The following is a 23,982-nucleotide window of genomic DNA, read 5'->3' as shown; positions in this document are numbered from 1 at the left end:
AGAGACTTTCTGTGTATGTATGTGTGTGCTACAGCTTTAAACTGTTCATATTTATACATGTCTTCACAGTCTCAAGTAAGTCTCCCACAGAGACAGCATAATCCCCACTCTGTTGCTAAAACTTCCCTAGATCTGGAGAAAAGCTTCCCCTGTGTCCTTCACAGGGAGCAGTCGATGCCACTCATACCCCCTTAGCCCCAAGAACAGCCCCCGTCAGGTGGCAGCCAGAGCCGTCTGCCATCTGTGGTCCCTCTGTCCTGACCCCAGCTGAGAGCTCATCACTCGGCCTCCCTGAAATCTGGCTCCTGGAACAGATGGAAGTGTCTCCCACAACCCCATGGAATGTTTCTTTAGTCCAGAAAGTACAGCAGTCGCTCTCAGGGAAGGTGCTCTTCTCTGCCTCCCTCCATGCCACCCTCAGGGAGGCTTCCTGGATGACACCTGAGAGGAGGCAGTAAGGCCCTGGTGGGGGCAGAATGAGTAAAATCCCAAGGCAGCTTGAAATCCAAAGAGATTGTACCTTTTACATTAATTAAATGTCATTTCTAAAAATTTTAAATCCCTGGCACTGTGAAAAAGATTTACTATGCCAAAGCAGAAAGGGCTTCCAAAAAGCAATTATAAAAGCTTAGAAGTTAATAACAGCTTTGTACCTTGTACTATTAGAGCTAATTCCATTATCTGAGAAACTAAAAACTGATGTTCGGTAACTTCCATGGCTCCTGAAAGAACAGTCCTCTACCACCACACCATGTTAAGTATTTCTCTCCTCCAGGAAGCCATCCCAGAACACTCCCACCACATCCGACTCATTCCATTCACTCTAGACACCACCCACCCTACTCCACACACCCCCACACACACAGCCTAATGTTCCTCTACTTCTTCCGGAGCCAAGGAATCTTAAATTAACAGCAGGGTGCATTATTTTTGCACTCATTAAAGGATTAGCTGAGGTTTATTAGCCCAAAAGAATGAATGAACTGTTCTGAGTGCCAAGCATTGCCAGGGTAAGAGAGGCTCTGGGCAGAGAGCACTTTCCTAGCACCTTTCCAATCACACCAATTCTGCCTTTCCAAGACCTAATGTTTAATAAATATTTTATTTATAAAAATAATCAAATAATTTGCTGTTTCTTTCCCCACCACATGCCTAAGGAAAAAACACCACTGTTTTTTTCTTTTTCATAAAAGAAATTCCCAGTGTGGACCCCCAACTCAGGGTAGCAACTCAACTTGTCCACACACTGGCCAGTACCCCTCCTTTCCCTCTGAGCTGGTTGCAGGTCAGAACGAAGCCTCAATTCTGAAATATGATCTTCTTCCATCTGTCACTTCCCCAATTTGTCATGGAGCTGGGGACTAGAAGATAAAGGTCTCCAGAGGTCCACATGGCAATGAGCAGATGTTAACTTGGACATCAAACGGGACAGAGATGACTCTGCTCAAAGCAAGAAGAGGCCTAAGGTCATAGCCAAATGTACTTTCATAGCCAGAGGAGACCCCAAGATGTCACTGAATGGTCCAACATCTGATTCTTCCTTCAGGCATCTAGGGTATTCTCATCACAGTTCCCAGATGAAGGAGTGGAAAACCTAGGTTAGAATCCATTATATATGTTGAATGACTTGGGCAAGTCACCTAACTTCTCAGAGCCTCAGTTTTCTCATCTGTAAAACAGGGATAGTACTATTGTGAAGTCCGAGATAAGCACCTAGGACAGTTCCTGGCACATAGGAAATACACAATTAATGTCCAAAAACTAAATTACAACACAACCATAATCAACAGGCCATTTTCCCTGAATTCTTTTTCCAGTAGAAGACTAGATCTTTGTTGTCTGTCTATGCTATTTTTGCTGGTCCTTGCATGACTAATCAAAAGCTACTGAGAGACTACCAGCTGGAATGAAAGAAAGATGCAGTCTTTAACCATGGCCAGAGAGAAGTTATCTGTCCAACAAAGGGATGAGAGCTGAGCCACAGCTTTCCCCTCATGAATAAAGTGTCCAGGCCATATCCATAAGGATATTTTTAAACATCACAGTCACTGAAAGTTAAATCTGCTCCATACACTTTATTTGGATACAGCAGGGTTTTAAGCCACCAAATTTGTTTCTCTGTAGACCATGTCTTGGCAAATAGATTTTTATCTTTAAAAATGCATCCCCATCTTTGTTGACAATCCTGTCTTCCACACTGAGAAATATTCCTAGAACCAGGGTCTGTTTCAGGAAACCAATTTAAATTTATGAAGCTGCTTGTATTTATGATAAAATGGAAGTAAATCTGGCTGAAGCAAAGACCTACATTCCAGAGATAACTGGCCATTCATTTATTAGTTGCTGCCCCTAGCTAACACCCAAACCATAAGCTGCCCCTTGCTCAATCTCCCTGCAGGAACCCTGGGTCATTCAGAAGCACAGGGAAGGAGCTGAAAAAGTAGGGGAAGCAAACAACATTAAATCAAGGAACACACCCTCTACAGTCAAGGTCAACACCCAGGAGGGGCAGTAGGCCTTGGACAGTGGCGGAAGGACTCCACCCACACAGCACTTTGAACAGAAGCTCTCTTCCAACTGGAGGCATAGAGCTGCTAATCTGACGCACACCCAAAACATAGATGTGGGTAAAAATAAAATTACGACTGCTCCCGTGAGAAAGCCAGGAAGAGAACATATTGAAACAATCATGGCCTGAAGCCCTGCCCAGCACCAGTGCTACTAAGTGACCTCAACCAGGGACAGGAAAAGATTGATCAAGTTACTTTCCTTGCTCTAAATCTCCCAATAGCTGCCCATAAACTACTAAATAAAATCCTAAATCTCTAGTGTGGAACATAAAGCCCACTTACCCAACCTTTCCCCGTTTGTCTCTTATTATCCCAAATCGCCTACACGTGCACTTGCAATGAACATACACACACAACCCCCACATAAAGACTATTTTCCAAACTCACCAAACCCTCCCACTCTGTACCTTTCCTCTGTAGCTCTTCTCCATCTCCACAAGTGCAGCTTCTAGCCATCCTTCAAGGCCTTTCAAGGCCAAATCCACAGCTGGAATTCTCTTCTCTGCTCCATGGCACTTTCCAACTAAATAATCCTTCCCTTCACTGTAATTTCCATGAAGACAAAGACTGCCTGTCTTGTTCACTATCATAATAGTACCTTTGTAGAGTAGGTATCCAATAAATATTTGCCAATTTAATAACTACCTCAATGCCAAGATAATTCTTCTGTAACTTGAGTTTTCTAGTCCTCATCAGATAAGAAGTTCCCCTTAGCAGAGACAATTCTGCTATTGGCCTGATTTCATTCCTCATGTGGCATCTCAGTCCCTGGAAAGTCTGATCCCATGATGTCCAGGAGCCTGTGCTCACCTGTGCTCATTGAGCATTCCACTGGCCACATCTGCCATGTCTTTCCTCTTCTGCTCTGGCCGCCCACTGCTGCTGAAAGATGCATAAGGTGCTATTCTCTGAGGGTACCAGCTTCTGACCCAAAGTGCTGTTCCAGAGCTCTCAAATCCTCAGCACTCCAAGTGCCAAACCACCTGAGCGCCCCCAGAGTCGCCACTACCCCAGGATTAAGCCCTGATGGAAGCTAAGCCCTTCTTCCCCACTCTGTGTTCACAAGGTGGCATCCTCTGTACCTGTATGCCACACAGAGTCCTCATGAGAAGAGTTCCTTCAACTTCTGCACAGCACTCCTTTCCTGAGGGTTCAGATGCCATCCCACAGGCTTCGGGTTGGCTGGAGATGAACATCTGGGAAAGAGAACACCTGGTCTCTCCAAAACCCATTTTCCCCTTCCTCCCATTCAAAGCCATCATACAAACAGGACCAACAGGCTGCTTGACTCTGATGAAATGGCCAGGACATGTCCAGCGCCAACAGTTGTCACAGTATGTTCACTAAACTGAAGTTTAGTAAACTGAAGCTATGTTCCTTTGCCTCTGACATAACCTCACTCCCAATCTGCTGTTTCAGGCCTCATCCCTCACAGCCTCTGTTTGAGGTCCTCAAAAAGTGCTAACTACTACTACCTTTCCTAGTTAAAAAGCAAAGCCCTTCCTCTGCCTTCCTCCTTCTTTCAATGCCTCTGCACACAGCCTACTCTACCCATCCGGCACCTCTGAGGACCAGTTGCCTCAGCCCCTCCCTCTTAGCATCTAGACAGGCATTTATTTGCCCTGGCTCTTGAATCCTTCTCTCCTGAAGTGGTCGATAAAAATGGATTTCAGCAGATACTGCCCAGGGCCTGAAGATTTATCAATGCTGAGGACCTCTAATGACTGCCAATTAGTGTGTCCGTTATTCTGGGCTGGGTCATTCCAGCCCTTAATCTACTTTATGGAGAAGGAACTCCAGCAAAGCATGAAGCACCTTGAGCTGGTGGACTGAGCCAGCAGGAGGCAGCATGGTGAAGGCCCCCATGGAGGTAGCCCAGCTCAGAGGCCTGGCACGTAGCCTCCAGGTAAGGGAGAAGGCCTTAAAAGGAGCTACTGATGGATGACTCTGCTCCTTCTGGAAACACATCCCAGTCATAAGGTGCAGAGGGCAGCCTGAGGCTGAAGTTTCTTCCCAAGGCCTGGGGCCAAACTTCAAGGCAAGTGGAGGTTGGTCTTTGGTTCCCTCCTTCACATCCAACTTTCGGTCGCCTCCTCTCAAAGCCCCAGTACCCAGCACTTATGGCACATTCTGTCTTTCTCAGCTTATTGAAACCTGCCCCCCTAAGCTTCCAGGCCTTAGACCGCCCCCCCCCACCCTGACCATTCCACCATGGTCTCCTCATCCAAAAGTTAGATTTCAGTCAATAATTAACAGCTAACATTTATTGGGCTTTTTACATGCTTGACACCACTTCACCCATACAATAACCCTATGAGGTAAATATTGATATTGTCAGCATCTTACAAATGAGGAAATGGAGGCTTACAGAGGTGCCTAACAATACACAGCGATGAGTGGTGTGAGGTAACCCTGGCCATTTTGATTTCAAAGCCTCATCACGCTGCCTAAAAGGTAAGTCAGTCAGCAAAATAAGCCTACCATTGTGCTTGAAACTTCCAAGTTTTATTAAGTTTTAGGTTTGCTTTGGTTTTTAAAGGAGCCTCATCAGGCAAATCAATAGCTTTAACTGATAGAGTTTAAGGATAAATAGTGTGGAGGTGATAAAAGGGGGCAGAAGATACATGTAGGTGTACTTTCAACTTAATTTCACCCCACATGAAACCACCTCCCCAAACTAGCTGTATTCATCTCCCCATGACCAAAAATATCACTCCATGCACACTTTCAACCTACTTAGCACATCTTCTTTGAGTATCTTCTTTGAGGGATTTCCAAGAGCTAGCAACCTTCAGCAAGTGATGGACTAGTAAGGGGAACATCTAACACGAGGTCAAAGCTATAGACATGGCATATGGAAAAGAGAGGAAGGAGAGATGGATCCTGAACCTGTAGAAGGTATTGATTCAGAAACTGGACCTCCTCTTCTCAGGTGGAAACTATGGAGGGTCCAGTTGGGAGCAGGGGGATAAATGTCCCTCCCTCTGGAGCCTCTTATAACTAAAGAGAGGATGTAGAGACATCTGAGCAAGCCAGCCCTCAGGAAAGGCTATCTTTGGTACCCTCATACCTCACACCTATGCCCTCCAACCCTGTTCCTAGGTAACAAGGGCATGTATTATAGCAAGGACAGCCTTCCAGCCCTGCTGGGGAAGTGATGCTTGTGTTCCCAAGGTCTGTGAGGATTCTTTAACCTTAATATGATCCTTCTTCTTCCAGGAATATTTGCAAGGACCCAGCTCACCCAGTGGAGCCATATGACTCCATCAGATATATTAGTTTTTATGCAATAAGGCCATCCTTTCTACTACAGAATTTTATTTTTTAATATTTTTCATTAAATAAATTTATTACATTTTGGTCACAGGCTATCTCAATTTTTTTTCTTAAGTTACAAAATGTGTTTTTAAGGGACATGCCCCCAGTACTTCTGAATCCTTTTCATTAGAATTTGGCTCTGCATTTTTCTGCATCATTCAGAGCATGTAGGCCCCCAATTAGGGCAAGAAACATGTCTAAATGTCTTAATCCTTAACTCTAGCTGAGCACAGAGTGTGATTGATACAGTTGGTTGCCTACTGAGTAGGAATTTACCCTTTTCTTCCTTGCTTACAGAACCTAGATTTTGTTCAAGAATCAGCATCCAAGAGCCTTAGGAGAAACAGAGATGCTCCCAGCCCCACAGGGTAAATGTTAATTAAGTTATACCAATCATGAAAATTATATCCCCTTCCAGTGACTTATTTAGGAATTGGTGGGGAAATTATGTCCTTTGAGCCATGAGAAAAGGTCTCTCAAGGGATATCTGGGATAGGTTTTCTTGCTCTTAAAAAAGACCTATGTGCATACATGCATGAAAACTAGGCTTTTTCAGTTGTCACTTCTCCATGTGACACATGGCATTTTGGCAGCCATCTTGGGACTATAAGGAATGGAACGATGAAAAAAATTGGGGTCCTGGGGATCTCCATTCTTTTAATGGCAGGCAAGGCAATTAGGATCAACCCTCCCACTAATGGCAATTGTGGACTTTTTCAATCTTCTTAAAGGCATTAAAGAACTAAGAAAAATAACAAAGAAGTACTAGACCAAAACCTAGGAGAAGGGGAGAATCCAGAGATTGGTCCAAAACACAAAGGAGCTTTTGCTCTCAGAATATTTGCCAATCTGCAAGAAACTGTGGCAAAACTAAGCTGTTCCTTTGACAGCCAGCATGGGCAGGGGGAGCAAAAATCGAAATTCTAGGCCTTCTCAAGGAAGGAACTCTGATAAATAACATTCCACTCTAAGCTGGGCTTTTACCCAGAGAAAAGGCTTCACCGTTAAGGGAAAGGTAACCTAGAAACACACCAGCTTTCGTGGAAACTTGAAACACAGCTACCTATAATCTGGGTCCAAGGATCCCCAAGCATTCAAAGATTGGATTAACGTAGAATTGCACTGATAGTATCTATAGATGTCTGGCAAAAGAAAAATTATCATTATAGGAGGAAATTACAATTCTAGGCTTCAAATTATTATCATAAAATATTTTTCAAAAATAATGACCAGGACACAATCAAAGATAATACAAGGAAAAAAGACACCAGGAGCAAGAACCATCACAAACAGCAAGACTACAGAAACAGACCACAAAGACTCCAGATATTGGAATTATCCAACTAGAGACTATAAAGCAAATATGTTTGCTATGTTCAGGGAAACAAAAGACGAGATTTTAAAGGTTTTTCATTGAACTGAAAACTTCAAAAAAAGTTATTTGAAAAATAATTAAATAAGGATTCTAGCACTGAAAAATACAATATTTGAAATTAAGAAGTCAAAAAACAAATTTATTTACAGATTAGACTTAGTTGGCTAGAGAATTAATAAACTGGAAAAGAAATCAGAGGAAACTATCTAGGATGCACCAAGGTGAGATAAAAAACGAAAAATATAGAAGTAACAATAATAAATATAGAAGATACAGTGAGAAATTTCAACTTCAATCAATTTCAAAATTGATTCAAATTCAAGAAAATTCTATTGTAATCAATTGGTATCCCAAAAAGAGAGAAGAGAAAGAACAGAGATAATCACTGAGAATTTTCCCAAAAGTGATGAAATGCAACAATCTACAGATTTCCTGTAAGAAATCTAATGAACCCAAGCTGACTAAAAAAGAGAGAATCTGGTGATGATACTGAGCCTTTTTTTTTTTTTAACGTTTATTTATTTTTGAGTCAGAGAGAGACAGAGCATGAACGGGGGAGGGTCAGAGAGAGGGAGACACAGAATCTGAAACAGGCTCCAGGCTCTGAGCTGTCAGCACAGAGCCCGACGCAGGGCTCGAACTCACGGACCGGGAGATCATGACCTGAGCCGAAGTCGGCAGCCCAACCGACTGAGCCACCCAGGCGCCCCACTGAGCCTTTTATTTAACAGCCCACCTTCTGAACTTCTTGTCAAGCAGGAGAAGAAGCAAGAAGAGAGGGGCAGACGTATTTATTGTTTAGGCTATTTTGAGTTTGGGTTCAATTCCCTGCAGCCAAAAGCATCCTAAATGATATTCATAGTGAGAATAATGTATCCACCATTTACTGAATACTGACCATGTGGCAAGCATTGCATATAGATTTCTATTTTCTGTAATTCCTCACAAAGCCTTACAAGGCAGTATGTATCAGTCAATACAGGCATGGTAGACTATGGATACAAACCACTGTGAAATCTCAGTAGCTTAGCAGAAAAGATGATTATTTCTTGTTTGTACTACAAGTTCAACATGGTTCAACAGAGGGCTATGCTCATAGTCATTCACAGTCCCAGGATGTTAGAGACTTTATCCTAGCTAGCTTCTACGATCAGTGAAGTAGAATGAAGTAAATAGTAAGGGGCTTTTAAAACTTCCATTTGGAGGGGCGCCTGGGTGGCCCAGTCAGTTAAGCGTCCGACTTCAGCCAGGTCACGATCTCGCGGTCCGTGAGTTCGAGCCCCGCGTCAGGCTCTGGGCTGATGGCTCGGAGCCTGGAGCCTGTTTCCGATTCTGTGTCTCCCTCTCTCTCTGCCCCTCCCCCGTTCATGCTCTGTCTCTCTCTGTCCCAAAAATAAATAAAAAACATTGAAAAACTTCCATTTGGAAATGAAACACCTGATTGCTCACGTTTCATTGGCTAAAAAAAAAAATCACATGGCCGAAGCTATAGGGAAGTGTAATCTTACTGTGTGCTCATAAGGTGGAAAACTGTAAATATTAGTGAATACTTGTGACTACCACAGATAGGTATTACCTTAATTCTTCAAATGAGGAAGGTAAGGCTCAGAGAAGTATTTAATACTTGTTAAATAGATGAGTTGACAATGCCCTCATTTAATGCATCTTCCTGAAGGTAATATTATGGACATGACTACTTGCCTTTTTGTGATGAGGTTAGTGAGAAGAGAAATGAAGCAGTGATATGACCTCTAAGGAACCAAGCAGAGTATCTAGCTGGGTCTCATCATGATCTATCCTAGAGTTACTACCTTCAAGGGCAGAGTATGGGACCAAGGCAGACAGTGGTGTGGAGATGCGGGAGGCAAATATTCTAGTCCTTTCCTTATTCCTTATGTTAACTAGATCCTTCCCTGTGTGGATAAGACTGGACTGAAATTGGCCAGAGAAAGAATTTATATACATGCACTAAGGGTTCCCACTATCTTATATATTCCAGGTGTTCAAGATGTGGTTAAGAGAGGGGGAAAATAAGCCCACATAATCGAGTTAGCCATGCCAAGTTTCTTAACTTTGATCTCTGCAAATTCAGAAAGTTGGTCAAGGCAAAGGAGATGCAAACAAAGACAGCTCTTAACCCATCATGTCCGAACATAGAAGGGACGACCTTGTTCTCTCAGTTCCTCAAGACCTTCCTATGAGGTATATTTTCCAGCCTGTACTGTGCAGAACATTCTCCACCTCCTCCCATACCTACTCATGACACATGCACCTCCCTCTTTCCGGTACCCCACATCTACTGGCAGGGTCCCCCAGCTGCCCTTCCTGCTACACATGGACTGCCTCTGCCAGTCCTGTCCAGCCTTCTACAAACACAGCAGCAGCTGTCTGAGATTCTCTCCCTGTGGCAGGGAAAGAGTCAATACCAGTGTTCTTATTTATTTATGTGTTGGTTTATTCCTTTCCAGGGATGAGGCAGCGGTTAAGGGGGAAAGGAGGGGGGAGGAACAGAGAGGGAAGGCCCAGAAAAGAAGCTGTGGTGGGCTAGAGATTGGCAGAAGAAATGTCTCTATAATTTCCACTGCTTTCAAACCACACTGTCTCTAACTGAGCCCCCTGGGGTGAAAGGTCTGTGTTTTACCGGGGATGAGAGTTTATAACCTTAATTATGCCCTGAAGCATTTGGCTGTGTTCATCCCGAAACTTCCAGCAGAAAAAAAGAATGTGGTTTCCATTACAGTGTCACTGAGGGACTTGTACTGGGGTTGGGATCATTAAAATGAAAACACTGATGAGTAAGCCATGGCATTTTGTCTCCAAGACTTACGTCCTTCCTCCACCCCTAGTCCTGTACTTTATTTTGAGACAGGCTTAAAATAGTCCATAAAATATGGAGCTCATTATCCCATCTAACAGATTTCATTTGGCATGAATGTAGATTAAAAGCCCCATGCCAATTCTTCCTCCTAGCCTGAGTTTATAAGAAAGACACTCCTCTGACTTTGCTCTGGGCTGGGTTCTTTAGAACTCAATACTGCAATAGACCAGGAGAGCCAGGAGGTGCCACTTCCAACTCCACTTGGCTTATTTTTCATGATAATAACAAGGGAGGATGGAGAAAGAAATACAACCTGTTTGGGGGCTCTTAGAAATTTTGCCTGGAGTCTTAAGATGCTGGATCCAATCTAGACACCCCTCAAACCCATGAATTCTCCATCCTGCCCATTCTTCCACATACAATGACTACATCAGGGATGCTGAGCTTATTAAAGGGGGCAGGATTGGAGGTTGAAACCACAGGGAATATAATGAAAAGAGGCCTCTCTAGGAGTTTTTGTGTCCTGCTTTCATATGCAGGCTCAGCCAATAACTAACTGCATGGCTTCAGGAACTGAAATCCTCTCTTCAGGCTCAGTTTCCTCATCTCTTATATGAGAGGTCTCTTCCAACTCTGTCTGTTCTTTTGCTGAGGGTACAATTATGGAGGTGAAGAGAGTGAGAAACCAAAACCTCTTCTCACCACTGATCTTGTTTGGCCCAATACCACCTCTTGAACCAGTAAATTCACTTTTTATCTGATAAAGCTCCAGCCTTCTCTGATTACACCTTTCCTCTGAATCACTAGAGCGTTTGCACTGCATTTTCTCTTACCCGGAATGCCCTTTTCCCTTGCTGTACCCAAATCTTTAAAAATCCAAATACTCATGGGCGCCTGGGTGGCGCAGTCGGTTAAGCGTCCGACTTCAGCCAGGTCACGATCTCGCGGTCCGTGAGTTCGAGCCCCGCGTCAGGCTCTGGGCTGATGGCTCGGAGCCTGGAGCCTGTTTCCGATTCTGTGTCTCCCTCTCTCTCTGCCCCTCCCCCGTTCATGCTCTGTCTCTCTCTGTCCCAAAAATAAAATAAAAAACGTTGAAAAAAAAAATTTAAAAATCCAAATACTCATAAATACATGCTGATGGCTTGATTTATGTCTTTAATGCATTCCATGCACAGGTGTCATCTCCTCTCCAAGAGTTTCCCACAGGACCCAGCATAGGGTTTTGTATCAGAGGAGGGAGGAGGGACTGATCTCTCAATTTCACTGGCAGGCTTATGATTCTCCACTCACTTATCGTTTCCCCTAAACCATTCAATGGCAGAATTTATAGGTGATAGACCTCCCCACCGCCTCACCCCTGTACTTTCTAATTATAGATCCTCTCTGAGTCCCCTCAGCTATCTCATCAATACAATGAGAATAACACCGCCTACATCACGGGGTTGTTGGAGGATTGAATGAAGCAGGTGAGAGCCTATCCAAGGTCTTGACCTAGCCCACCTCTCCAGTCTCAGCCCATAACATTTCTTACTCTTCTGCTAAGAATATCAAGGCCACCTGAACTGCATTTCCTCTTTTTTTTTCTTCTTTCTACTTAAAAATAGCTTTCTAAGCACCTCCTTCTACCCTCTTTCCAACAGAGGAAGCATTCCCCTCCTCCGGTCTACCACTTCCATCTGTACTCTTCCTTCAGCCCATTCCTACCTCCTCCAGGTCACTGCTGCACTTTACAGCACTTATCACAAGCTCTTATTAGAAATTCAACTGTTGCTGGACTTGTGTATTATCCGTCTCACTCACTAGAATGTAAACTTCATGAAGACTTCATGCCTTATTCATGCTGTATCCCCAGAAAATAGCACAGGCCCAGAACATAGGCAGTACTCAATGAATATTTATTGAATGGATTAATAAATCCATTTCTGTATATCATTTTCAAACCTCTCTCTGTCATTGGCCCCACCCCATCCTCAAATACAGTCAGGCCTCCCTTCCTTAACAAAACCATCATTTGACCTTAATGTCTCACCAACCTATTTTTTACCTTGCATTTTCTGACATGGTTCTCAAATAAACAATATGTGCCGGCTGCTGCCTCATCTTTACCATCTCCTCCCACTGCAATCTGGTTTCTCCTCACCAAGGCTGCTGAAACAAGGCTGTGAGTAGTCACCAAAGCCTTCTGTCACCAAACCCCTCAAAGTTGCCCAACCTCCCTGCAAATGGGGATCCCTAACTGTCCCTTCTCCTCTACTCCCATGAATTTATTGTGTCCTGGCTCTCCTCCTACCCTTGGGAATATTCTCCTCACTTGGATCATGTCTCCCCATGTCCACACTTTCCAAGATCAGTCGACACTAATCACATTTCCCCCTATACTGTCTTCCCTGAGCTAATATCAATTTCATGATCACTTTTAGGCCAATAAATCAAAATCATGCATCTGCTACCCTAACTGTTCTCTAGAAACATAAACCTAAAGACGCTGGGCATTATATCATGTTATACTTCTTCATATTTCCAGCACCTGGCACTGGTACCATATTCCCAGTACCTACATTCCCTACTGCCTGGTATGCAGAAATTGTTCAGTGCATTTTTAAATTAAATGCTACTACCCTGCCATCATCTGCCTTTAACCTGACATGCAAGCAAGAATCTTCACAAGGCAGCCCCAACCTATCTCTCTAAACTTAACTCTTACCACACACACAATCCAGGAAGTCTGTACTCTCTGACTTCCATCCTCTTAGTTAAGTACCACTGAAGCTTAACTCAGTGTTGTCCTATTAATCCTACCTGCCACTGTAGTATTTGTTACTGTCTACTTCCCCCACTAGACTATAAAGTCTTATGAATACAAGAATACTGTCTTCTTCAGCACTGTATTCCCAGAGCCTTAATTGGGCACAGCATATAGTAGGCCCTCAGAAGACATTCATTGAATGAGCAAACATTTCTTCTTTCATTCAGACTATTTCTCCCTCTTATGAAATAATACCTGACAGCACCATGTAGTTATATTTAGGTACTGCAGGTATATTATTTTGCAGGTATTTGCAAGTACTGTCCACATAGAAGCATGGAACCTTATGACTAGAAGGTATCTACCTTCTAGTAATCCATCATCTGATAGAGGGGTCAACAGAGACTCGCAGAAATTACTGATAGATCGTGGTCTTTCAGGAGTTTGAATTGTAAGCTCTCTAAGGGCAGGAAGCCTACTTATTATCCCCAAATGCTCCCTGCTATGCGTAGACCCTTAGTAGATATGATTACTATTGCCAGCAATAACACCAACAGTATTTATTGCTGTGGCCATTTCTTTGATAACAAACTGCCTCCATCTGCAAGGTGAAGGGTAAACTCTTCACTTATGTTGAGAATCCAGCTGGCATTCTGACCATCCAGGGACACAGCAACCTCACAACCCCTTGGCTATCAGCAATCACTGAATATGTCACAAGAGAAGAACAGGCCCTGGGAGGCCATGCCACACCCAGAAAAGTGCTGCTTTGCTGTTCTCACATCACGGTAACCTCCACCTCACTGGATGGAAACATCACACCTGCACCTCACAGGACAGCTATCGGTGTCCTTCCCCCAGGACTTGGCCTAGATATATCTTGTCTAGTGATCTCACACCACAGACAAGACATCCCAGTGATATACTCTATATGTGCTGACAAGGGAGGTGGACAGGATCCCCAGTTTAACATGTGTGCTGGAGGAAAAGTGAGTGTCTCCCCACCCACCTGTACCATAGCACATATAGAGAGAACTCAGCCCAGATGGGAGTCAGCGGTCCTGGATAGCAGCTCTGTGGCTTTAGCAAAGTACCTAACCTCTGTAAGCCTATTTTCTATCTGGGAAATTGGGACTAAAGTAATCTATCTCAAAGATACATAATGAGGACCCACAGATATAAGACATTAGAATTGTCACATCATTACAGTTCTCTTTTTTTCTCCTTAACAATACCATGATAATCAGTATCTTTTCTTTGTTCCCTGGAGAGTTCAGATACTCTGTTAGCCAAAGTGATTTATTGGAAACAACCCTGAACTAGGTGTCTGGGTGAGAACACAAAGGGATAGTGGGACAAGGACCTAAACTCAGAGAACATCCACTCTCAGGGAGGGGAAAGGACCCCCCACAAACGCACTCACCCAGAAGTAACTAAGCTCATAACAGCAGCAGAAATCTGGGAGGACAGCATGCACCTACCAAGCACTTCTTCAGCTCAGGCACTGCCACACATATTAACTCCTTCAGCGCTCACAACAACCCCGTGAGACATGTCCTGTTACTACCCACAGGAGCCCATTGTGTATCATGGAACGCCTAATCATGGACACCTAAGTGCCCACCTGCCTCCACACAGAACCAGGTATGACTAATTAGGGGAGCCTTTTCGGAAGACATGTGAGTTTCAAGGTTTAGAAGGGGAAGGGTGTGAATTAACTATAAGAAGGAGATGCTTGGGGCATTTCTAGTGGAAGCACAGGAAAATACGGAGCTTTCTGGGCAGATTCTGGAGCGGAGCAACAAAGAATTGTCTGGGATGGTGTTTCCAGTGGTGCTGTGCTCAAACTATTTATTGGACAGGACACTTGGTCCCTTTAGAAAAGTGATCTTGTGCCAAAAGCCAATTAAATAACTATAAGAGAGGGGCACCTGGGTGGCTCGGTCAGTTGAGTGTCTGACTTCGGCTCAGGTCATATCTCACGGTTCGTGAGTTCGAGCCCCGTGTCAGGCTCTGTGCTCACAGCTCAGAGCCTGGAGCCTGCTTCGGATTCTGTGTCTTGTTCTCTCTCTGCCCCTCCCCTGCTCATGCTCTGTCTCTCTGTGTCTCAAAAATAAATAAAACATTAAAAAATAAATAACTATAAGAGATACATATTTGTAACTTAAAAAGCTAAGTTAAAGTAACTTCTTTATGTATATATAGGAATATTCAGCTCAAACGGGAAGGTGATTACAACCTAAATTCCTTTAATTGGAAAATCCCTAGTGCAGGAAGCCATCCAACACTTTTCATACACATGCTGTGTGCTTTTCTCCTTTTTCCCACAGACCATAGGAGGGAAGGAACAAGTCATAAAGGTTGGCACAAAGAAGACATACGTCAAGCTGGGCACACATATGCAACAGTTAACAAAAGCAGGACAAGCCAAAACAAAATGGGTATCCATTTGTCCAGGATCACCTGGGTATCCTACTATCCATGGCAATAGGGACTGGCCACAAGCAGATGGACTAAGCAGAGACACCAACCCTGACCCAGTCAGGGACCAGAGCTGGGCAGATTACTGAGCAGCAAGCAGACCACAGACAGGCCATCTTCAGTGATGGGAAACCAAGGGCCAGGAAGAGGGCTGTAGGCATGGGAAGGATGAGATCTACAATCAGGATGCCTGAGAGACACAGCCATTAGAGCTAGCTGCCTCTTGACCCTGTACTGACTGCACCTGGGCAGAGTCAATCCTTGGATTAGGACATTTAGGAGATGTGAAGGTTGAGGCAAGAGAGAGCAGCTGCACAGGAAGAGGTGAACTTTGGTGAGAAACACAGATTCCTGGCTGAACTACAGCCCAACACTGTGAAGGCTTAAGGGAAGTTACTCTCCTCACTGCCCATCTATCAGAAAGGAGAAAGGGATTTTTGTTTCTCGAATTCTGGGCAGGGCCCAGCTGTTGGGGGCTATACTAAGAAGGAATGAAAGGGGCTTGACATCTGCAGTGATAAACTGCCATCCCAATCTCCAAAGCCTTAGGCAGCCAGAACAGACAGCAAAAACCCCAAAGCAAGCTGGGGCCAGACAACATCCTGCACACAAGAAAAATTTTGTTCCTAGAAATAAGGAAAGTCAAGGTTTAGCTAGGCAGTGATAGAAAATGGTTGCAGTTGAAGTTTTTGAAGAAAATTGCATGAATTATACCCAAAAGATTATGTTCTTTTAAATTTTACTCCTTAGTGCATTCCTATGCTTACTCCTGTGTTTACTATTCTCATGTAGTGGCTGATTTTCTCATTTATTTTGTTATTTTGCTAAAGAGGCATTTTTGCCTTTCCTCTCTGGCATCCATGTTACAGGATGGCAATGAGCAGTCCTCAAGCCTGGCTACCATCAGAATCACCTGCAGAGCCCTTAAAAATGCCAATGTCCAGCTCCAGCAAGTCTCACTTAATTGGCTGCGGGTGGTGGTGGGAAGAAAGGAACTGGACACTGCACTCTCTAACAGCTCCTGGGTGATTCTCATGTATATCCAGGGGTAAGAATCAGTTGGTTTCTGGTCCAGAAGCCAAAGTACTGTGTGGTACCTACAAGAATATGGACAAAACACCAAGAAGAAATTAGCAGTCTAAAAACCATGTTGTAAATTCAATGTATCACTTAAGTTTTCCACACATCAGTCATTTATGTACTTCTGACATCATTTAACCATATCCATTACCTCCTACAGTTATTTCCTCAATAGTATTTTAAATCAATTCCATTTTACTTAAATTTATTTTAAAAAGAAACTACTGTACTGAGGATAATGGCAAGGTGACATAAAAAGGCAGGGGCAAAAGAAGAAAAGACAGTTGCTCCTGAGAGAGAAAAGCACTCAAGTTAGGAGGCAGGGAAAGACAGAAGACCCAGGATGCAGGGCAAAGCCGGCACAGGCATGGGGTGAGGAAAATAGGAAGCTTGGAGATAGGTTGGAGACTAACAGAAGAATGCCAGAGAATGGGGTTACAGGTAGCAAGTGCCTATAGGAGGCCGTGCCCTTAAAGAAGCCCTAGGGAGAGGGGTGCCTGGGTGGCTCAGTTGGTTAAGTGTCCAACTTCAGCTCAGGTCATGATCTCATGGCTCATAGGTTTGAGCCCTGTGTCAGGCTCTGTGCTGACAGCTCAGAGCCTGGAGCCTGCTTCAGATTCTGTGTCTCCCTCTCTCTCTGCCCCTCCCCGGCTCGCACTCTGTCTCTCTCTCTGTCTCAAAAATAAATAAACATTAAAAAAAGAAAAAAGAAAAAAAGAAGCAGCCCTAAGGAGAGAGAGAGGCTGTGGAAGCAGAGAAGCTGGGGTCAGAGATGAAGGCAAGGCTGAGTATGAGACCCAAGCGGGGCTGCTAGAAGTGAGGGGCGATCTGAGAGATGAGTGGGGCTGAAGAGGGCCTGCGTTGGATGAAGTGGGGGTGGGGACAGGGGACAGCACAACAGAAACAGACACCAGGCAGAACAGAATGTCTGCTGGACAGCACCAGGCAGTGACCAGCAAAAGACCCTCCAGCGACATCTGTAAATCACCTAAAATCATCTCACGACAACCAGTGGTAGACATTCCATATGGTGGAAACACTGCCAATGCCCTATGAAGAAGGAGCCACCAGTCTTCCCTCTCTTCCTCTTTCACTCCAACATGATTACGTGTAAACAAAGAAATGTAAACCCCCGCTTCGCATGTCAGGTCCCCAAGGACATGCCAAAACTCAACAACCACAAAAAGTGATGTTATTTCTCTTCTCTTATACACTACTCGTGTTTCTTATCTGCATGAGCTCCTTTCTTTCCATGAGCAGCCCTACCTACCACAGGAACCATCTCCTCAGTCACTGTCTGTAAGCACAGAACAGTCAGCAGAATTGACCAACACCCAGTAACAAACACCATAAAAACTGCGTCTGCTATTAACAAAATAAATCATCAAAATAACCATGTCTGAGCAAGTTGGTAGTTCACTATCATATAGGTCCTTACATATAGACTAAAAATATCCTTACACATAGTTAACTACAAGACCTAAAAAACAATCCCTTTTATTATTTAAAATCCTCACCCTTAACTTTTTTTAAATGATGGGGGAGACAAAAGGTTCATCTGCAATCACCAAGCAATCACTGTCATTTCTCAGTAAAGTTTATTTCCGCTCCACGATGTGTTCTGTTTCCTCCCCTTTCCTAGATGTGTCAAATCACAGATTCCTGTATGCCCCAGTCACAGCCAAGAGAATGACTCAGGCAGCACACAGCTTGTCGATTATTTCAATTTCCTGGGCTGAGCTCATCATTTCCCCCCTTCTTCTCATTTCTTATCCTCTCCTCACTTTCTTGAGCCCTGTTACTTTCAAGATGACATGAGGCATGACAATAATGAGGGTGAAATGACATGAAATCCTAAAACAGATGAAGGGAGCTAAATTCTGATACACTAAGAAGAGATCTAAGAGAACTTCGTTCACCGCCTGGGAGGACGGGGTTCATCATTCATCCATCCATCCATTCAACAAATATTTACTGAGCATTTCCCATGAGTTATCTCAATCTAGCACGCCACTTGAAATCATGCCATTGTCTAGACAATGTTAGGTAACATTAGCTGCTAGAGAGGTGCTCTCTATCCAAAACTTGTGCTTGAATACAGATGTGAGGGTGCACACATGTACACGTATAGTACTAGGACACCCACTAACCAGAACTGGGCAACTTAACATTCAACCCCAGAAGCCTAGAAATAAAATACCCTTCACAAGAAGGGCTAATTTAAAGCCTCATAGTAAAGAAAACCCTAGAGACACTGTTTATGAAAGACCGTAAACTTTCATCTACAGCCATACATGATGACAAAACATTCATGGAAGAACACACAATTCTGGCAACCAACTTTTGCTATCCAGGGGCACAGGTTAATCCACAAATCCATAAATGTATTAATCTGGCATTTCAAGAATGTTTGACACTTTTTTCTTTTTTTTAATGTTTATTTATTTATTTATTTTGAGAGAGAGTGAGCATGCACGAGAGAAGGGGAGAGGCACAGAGACAGAAAGAGAGAATCTCAAGCAGGCTCCATGCTCAGCATAGATCCCAATGTGGGGCTTGATCCCACAGCTATGAGATCATGACCTGACCCCAAATCAAGAGCCACCCAGACACCCCAAATGACTGATACTTTTACATGCACTAACAATAAATTTCCCCAAAATTCTATAATATAAGTATTGGTATAATATTCCCAGTTTTCAATTAACAAACTGAGGTTCCATTTGAGAGTAAACCATTTATTCAAGGGCACTTGGAAAGTAATGAAGCCAGAACTTGAAGCTAAGTTTGCAATTCATGGATTCAAGCATTTTCAAAAAATAAAATAAATAAATTATTATTACACCTTATACACTAACATCTAATCTCTTCTTCTAATTAGTATCATATGTTAGTTTGAATTTGTTTTAATTCACATAAGTATAAATTGTCTCTAATCTTCTAATAATTCTTAATTAGACTTTTCTCAGCTACTGGTTATTCCATACCACCTGCTCCTGTTTTTCCCAGGATGTTTGTAGGAGAGTGAGAATTAACTGTCCTGGTAATAAAAACTAACATTTACGGGTCAGTTTCTTCATACCAAGCACTGGGGTAAAGTATTTCACTTGTAGTTTCTCACTCAACCCTTACAGCAACGCTCTAGGTCAGTGCTATTATTACCATCATCACCCTGTTTATAATGAAGGAAAGGAGGCACAGAGAGTTTAAGTAACTTGCCTGAGATCACACAGGTAAGGGGGATTCACACTTATGATCTTCTTCCCTGTCCCCCAGTCTATGACCTCCACCTGTAAGAAGTTCTGGCTCTCCTAACACTCTCATCTCCTCTCCAGTCTGGGCTCCCACTGGCCTGTTTCTCAGTGCCAGTGAGAGACTGCTTTTCACATGTGTCCTCCATCTTTAATTTCTCCCTGATAAGAGCCCTGGTTCACCTGCTCTGTGCAGCTTTCTGCTTCTGCCTTATACTGACCTCCTGGCATACCTAAGAATGTTCCCAATGGAGATGAATACACCTTGGGTATACAGCAGGGCTTCCCCAGGACCATCTTTTCCATCAGGGGTTTGATCTCATTCTTGCCAAAACCTCTTAAAGGAGCCAAAGCTTTTAAAATAGCACTCAATATTTTTAAAATTACTCAACCAAGTTAGTAGTGGCTTTCCCTTACAGCAGAGTATCTGAATTTGCATCACATTATCAAGAGATTTAAAACACATTAATATGTGAGGGTGAAATGTATTAAGGTTAGATTAACCTGAGGAATAAAACTGACTTTCCCTTCTCGTTCCACTGACTGCAAATTCTGAACCGGCTCTATCTACAGATAATCCACAAAAGGAGCTGTCCTCAGCACAGGTGCTATATAGCTCCATGATGCTGAAAGGCATGTAAAGAGGAAATGAACACTTACAAAGCACCTATTGTGCACCAGACATTATGTCATGTGTTTTATAGGTATAAATTAAATAATAATTCCCCAACAACCCTAGAAAATAGGTCTTTACCAAGCCCATTTTACAGATGGGGAACCAAGCTGAGAAAAGTCACATGAATCAGCCTAAGGTCACAGAGCTGGTAAGTGGCAGAGCTGAGATCTGAGCCTACATCTGTTTGTTTCCAGCTTCTTGATGCAGGGACCATTCTCCTCGTTACATGGCTTCTCAAAGTGATCTATCAAAAGCCCTGCAACACTTGTCTTTGACTATAGTATGGAGCTTGATTTAAAAAAAAAAAAAAACCAGCAAGAAATGAGATGCTGATATACAGATGCTCCCCAAATGGCACTGTGATCCCAATTCCCAGCTGGGTCACAAATGTCCCAAGAAAAACAGCCTGTCTTTACTTTCCATGGGTTGGCTACTCCCCTGTTTCATTCCCTGTTCTCTCTTTTTGCTCCCTGCTCCCCACACTCTGTGTCTTTCCATGGGCATGTTTCTGCCTCTCTCTCTCTTTCGTGCGCACGCACACACACACACACACACACACACACACTCACTCAGGAATACCTCGATCCAGCAGCCGGAGCAGGCGGAGATACCAGAGATACCACTGGTCCCAGAAGCGGTCCGTCATCCCACCCTGAACTCATCCTTCACAGCCAGTCCCTCAGCAGAGCCTCATCCCACCACCTCCGACTCGAGGAGGCCGGAATTACTTGATGCTGGGCTCACACGCAGCCTGCTCTGAGCAAATGCCTGCCTGTGAAGAAAGCCACCAGTCCTCCCACACAGAGGCTGACTGTGCCGGAGCCGTTTCACAGCAACAAAGGAACAAGTGCAGAACACCGCCGCCTTGTGCAGACCTAGTCTGCAGGGGCCCAAGAGGAGGTCAGAGATGTGGGGGGCGGGGCGGGGGGGAGGCAGGGAGAGCTGTCACAAAGAGGCAAGGTTAGAGGTGGTCTTGGGAATGAAAATCCACATTCTAGGTCATGTCTTAAATTTCATTCCAGAATACCTCAACATTCTTGCTTTCCCTGCCTCTCACGACAGAGGCCAGTGGCTCCCTTAATAGGACTGGGGTGGGAAGCCAGGAGCTCAGCCATCCAGGATTCCAAGGCCTGCCCAGAAGACCCAGAGTCTCACTGCCTCACTCCACAGGGACCAGAGACACTCCTGTCCAAGAATGCTAGACTCACATGAGCAGAAAAAGGCCACAGCCCCTTACTCCCTATGTCCATTTGTGGATCCTGTTATCATGGAGATAGCACAGGCTCTGGAGTCACACAGTCATGGGTTCAAATCCTGTTACCACTTAATAGTTGCCTGGCTTCAACCAAGTTTCTTCAACTCCCTTAGCCCCAGCTCCCTCCTTATAAACTGGAGAGAAAAGCATCTGCCCCACGGAAACATTGTGAGGTTCCCAGGAAAGGAAAAATGTGCCATTTCTGGTATAGCACTCAATGGAGAGCAGTGCTCAAGCATTCATCCTCCTGACCTCTCAACCCCTCTCCTTCACACCCACATGTCCGTACATTCCACGGTTTCCTACCTCTCTGCCTTTGCTCCTGCTCTTCCTGCCAACAGCATGGCTTCCTCTGATTTTCCCAATGTCTAACTCAACTACCGCATACTGGGCAGCCATCTCTGGTCTTCCCCTTTATATTCCATTTCACGTTCTCCTTGTCTAGGACTCTGCTGCCTTACTTGATCATAAACTCCACGAACATAGGAACTGCTTCGTAATTATCGTTGTGTCCCCCAATGTACTTCACATAGTGCCTTGAACTTTACAAGTGCTCGAGTATTTACTTACTGAATAAATGAACAGGCAAGTGAGTCTGGGAATGCCACACAATTTCATTCTCATGGCAAGGAGAGGAATGCACTATGGCACCTCAGTTCGTGGGCACTGGCTAAAGCCTGTAGGAAGATGATGGGGCTCCCCATGCCTGCCCTGCTGGGAGCCCATTCTATAGTGGACTGGCCACCCATGCAGTGAGGCTGCACCCCTAGTGACTGGGAGTCCTGCTCACAGAAGTGAAACCCAAGGGGACTCTAGCTTCTGGGACCACTCTGTCCTCTAAGCCTAAAAAGTACCTGGCAGCCCTGTGCACACCCATCACAGCTTTTGTGTCAGCTTCAGCCAAACCAGTAATGCCTTCTCACTGTCCTAACAGAAATGTTAGCTTCCCAGGCCTTCTGTTCTTCATTGGGCAGCCGGTGGGAGCAATCCTCCCTCAGTCCTCCCTTCCTGGGAGCTTTAGGCCCCTGAGCTGAGACAGGCCAAAGATCCTGACAGAACTCAGACTGAGGCGGAGGCTGGGGGAGGGTGGGGATAAGAGCTAGGAGGGAGCCGAGAAAGTGAGCGCAGACACAACCTCCCCACCCCCTGGCCCCTGCACCAGCACCACCCTGCATCGTGGTTCCTTCTGAAAGGGCAGTAATGGGACTGAGCAGACAGACTGCCTGGAAGCCACCTCTCTGGCTCCAATAGTATTATTTTGTTATTACCTTAAATGGACAAGACTCCAGCCTGTAGTTAATACAAGAATGCAAGCCCCTCCTCTCTCCAGACAGCAGTGCACTGACCCCGGAGGCTCCCCCTTCCTTCCCAAACAATAAAATCCATCATTCAGGTGTAGCCAGTACTTTTTTGGCTCACAAAGTACTTTCATATCCATCATCTACTTTGGGTCTCTGAACAGCCCCACAAGGTCTGTAGGACAGGGATCATTTTCCCCAGTCTACTGAAGAGAAAACCCACATTCCAAGAGGTTAAATAACTTGCTTAGAGTCAAATGCCTAGTAGGTAGCTGGGCTGAGAAAGAGATATGTACCATCTGTGTCCTCCCAAAGAGAGTTTCTGGGGCTCTGGAATGTTCCCCGAGGAACTGTGACATCTTTCCCAGAGCCATGGAAGCCCTCACAGTAGGGCAGGGACTGGGGAAACATGGCTACTTCCCAACAGGATGTCCCTCCGGGATACAGATGACATACCATGGGCACAGGCTGAGGTAAGCAGGCCTCATTAATGGCCTTCACCTTTCTCTTTAGCTCCTGGCTGTGGCTGCCAAGGGAGAGCGTCTCCTAAGAATGCCAAAGGGGGCTTTCCAGAACACAACTTGGGAGAAATCCGAAATGGAGGGTGGGAGGTGGGAGAGGGGCACACATGGCTCTCCCACCATGCAGGAGACCTAGACAGAGATGGGCTGTGGCAAGACAGTTCCAGTGACTGTGTGGAACGGTGTGAACAGGAGTACTCTATCCCATGTCCCACTTGGGCTAGAAGAAAGCAGCTGGCCCTGTTCTCCTCCCTCTAGTAATCAAGGGCAATTCCACACAGCCTCAAAAAAGAGAAAAGAATAAAAAAAAGAGAAAGGGAATAAATAAAGCCTCAAAAAGAGAAAAGGAATAAATCTGTTAAAGAACAATATGGGTGTAAACACCTCCCCACACAACTATGAACCTAGAAACATAAGCATCACCTGTTGGGTTAGGCCCAGGATGAACCCATTCAGCCAGGAATTTTACTAAAATCAGCTCTAACCTATCAAGCTGGGCTCCTTAGAGCTCGCTGGCCCACCACTGCTCATTTCTCCAACCCCCACAGAGCCTCATAAGCCTTAGTGTAAATGCAGCACCTCCAGAAGTTGAA

The 23,982-nt window shown here is 44.5% G+C and overlaps 1 protein-coding gene across 1 annotated transcript in view; it reads right to left on the bottom strand.

Annotated features, from left to right (window-relative positions):
- Positions 1-21,097, bottom strand: part of KALRN (kalirin RhoGEF kinase) — a 598,446-nt gene extending 577,349 nt beyond the window's left edge. The window contains exon 1 of the mRNA XM_042954425.1: positions 20,895-21,097. Coding sequence (XP_042810359.1) covers positions 20,895-20,961 — 67 coding nt within the window. The 5' untranslated portion in view covers positions 20,962-21,097. The remainder of the gene's footprint in view (positions 1-20,894) is intronic.
- Positions 21,098-23,982: the final 2,885 nt, after the last annotated feature.

This window comes from Panthera leo, chromosome C2 (genome assembly GCF_018350215.1).
Source record: "Panthera leo isolate Ple1 chromosome C2, P.leo_Ple1_pat1.1, whole genome shotgun sequence".
Classification (NCBI taxonomy): Eukaryota; Metazoa; Chordata; class Mammalia; order Carnivora; family Felidae; genus Panthera; species Panthera leo.
This window is presented reverse-complemented; position numbering and strand designations above follow the sequence as displayed.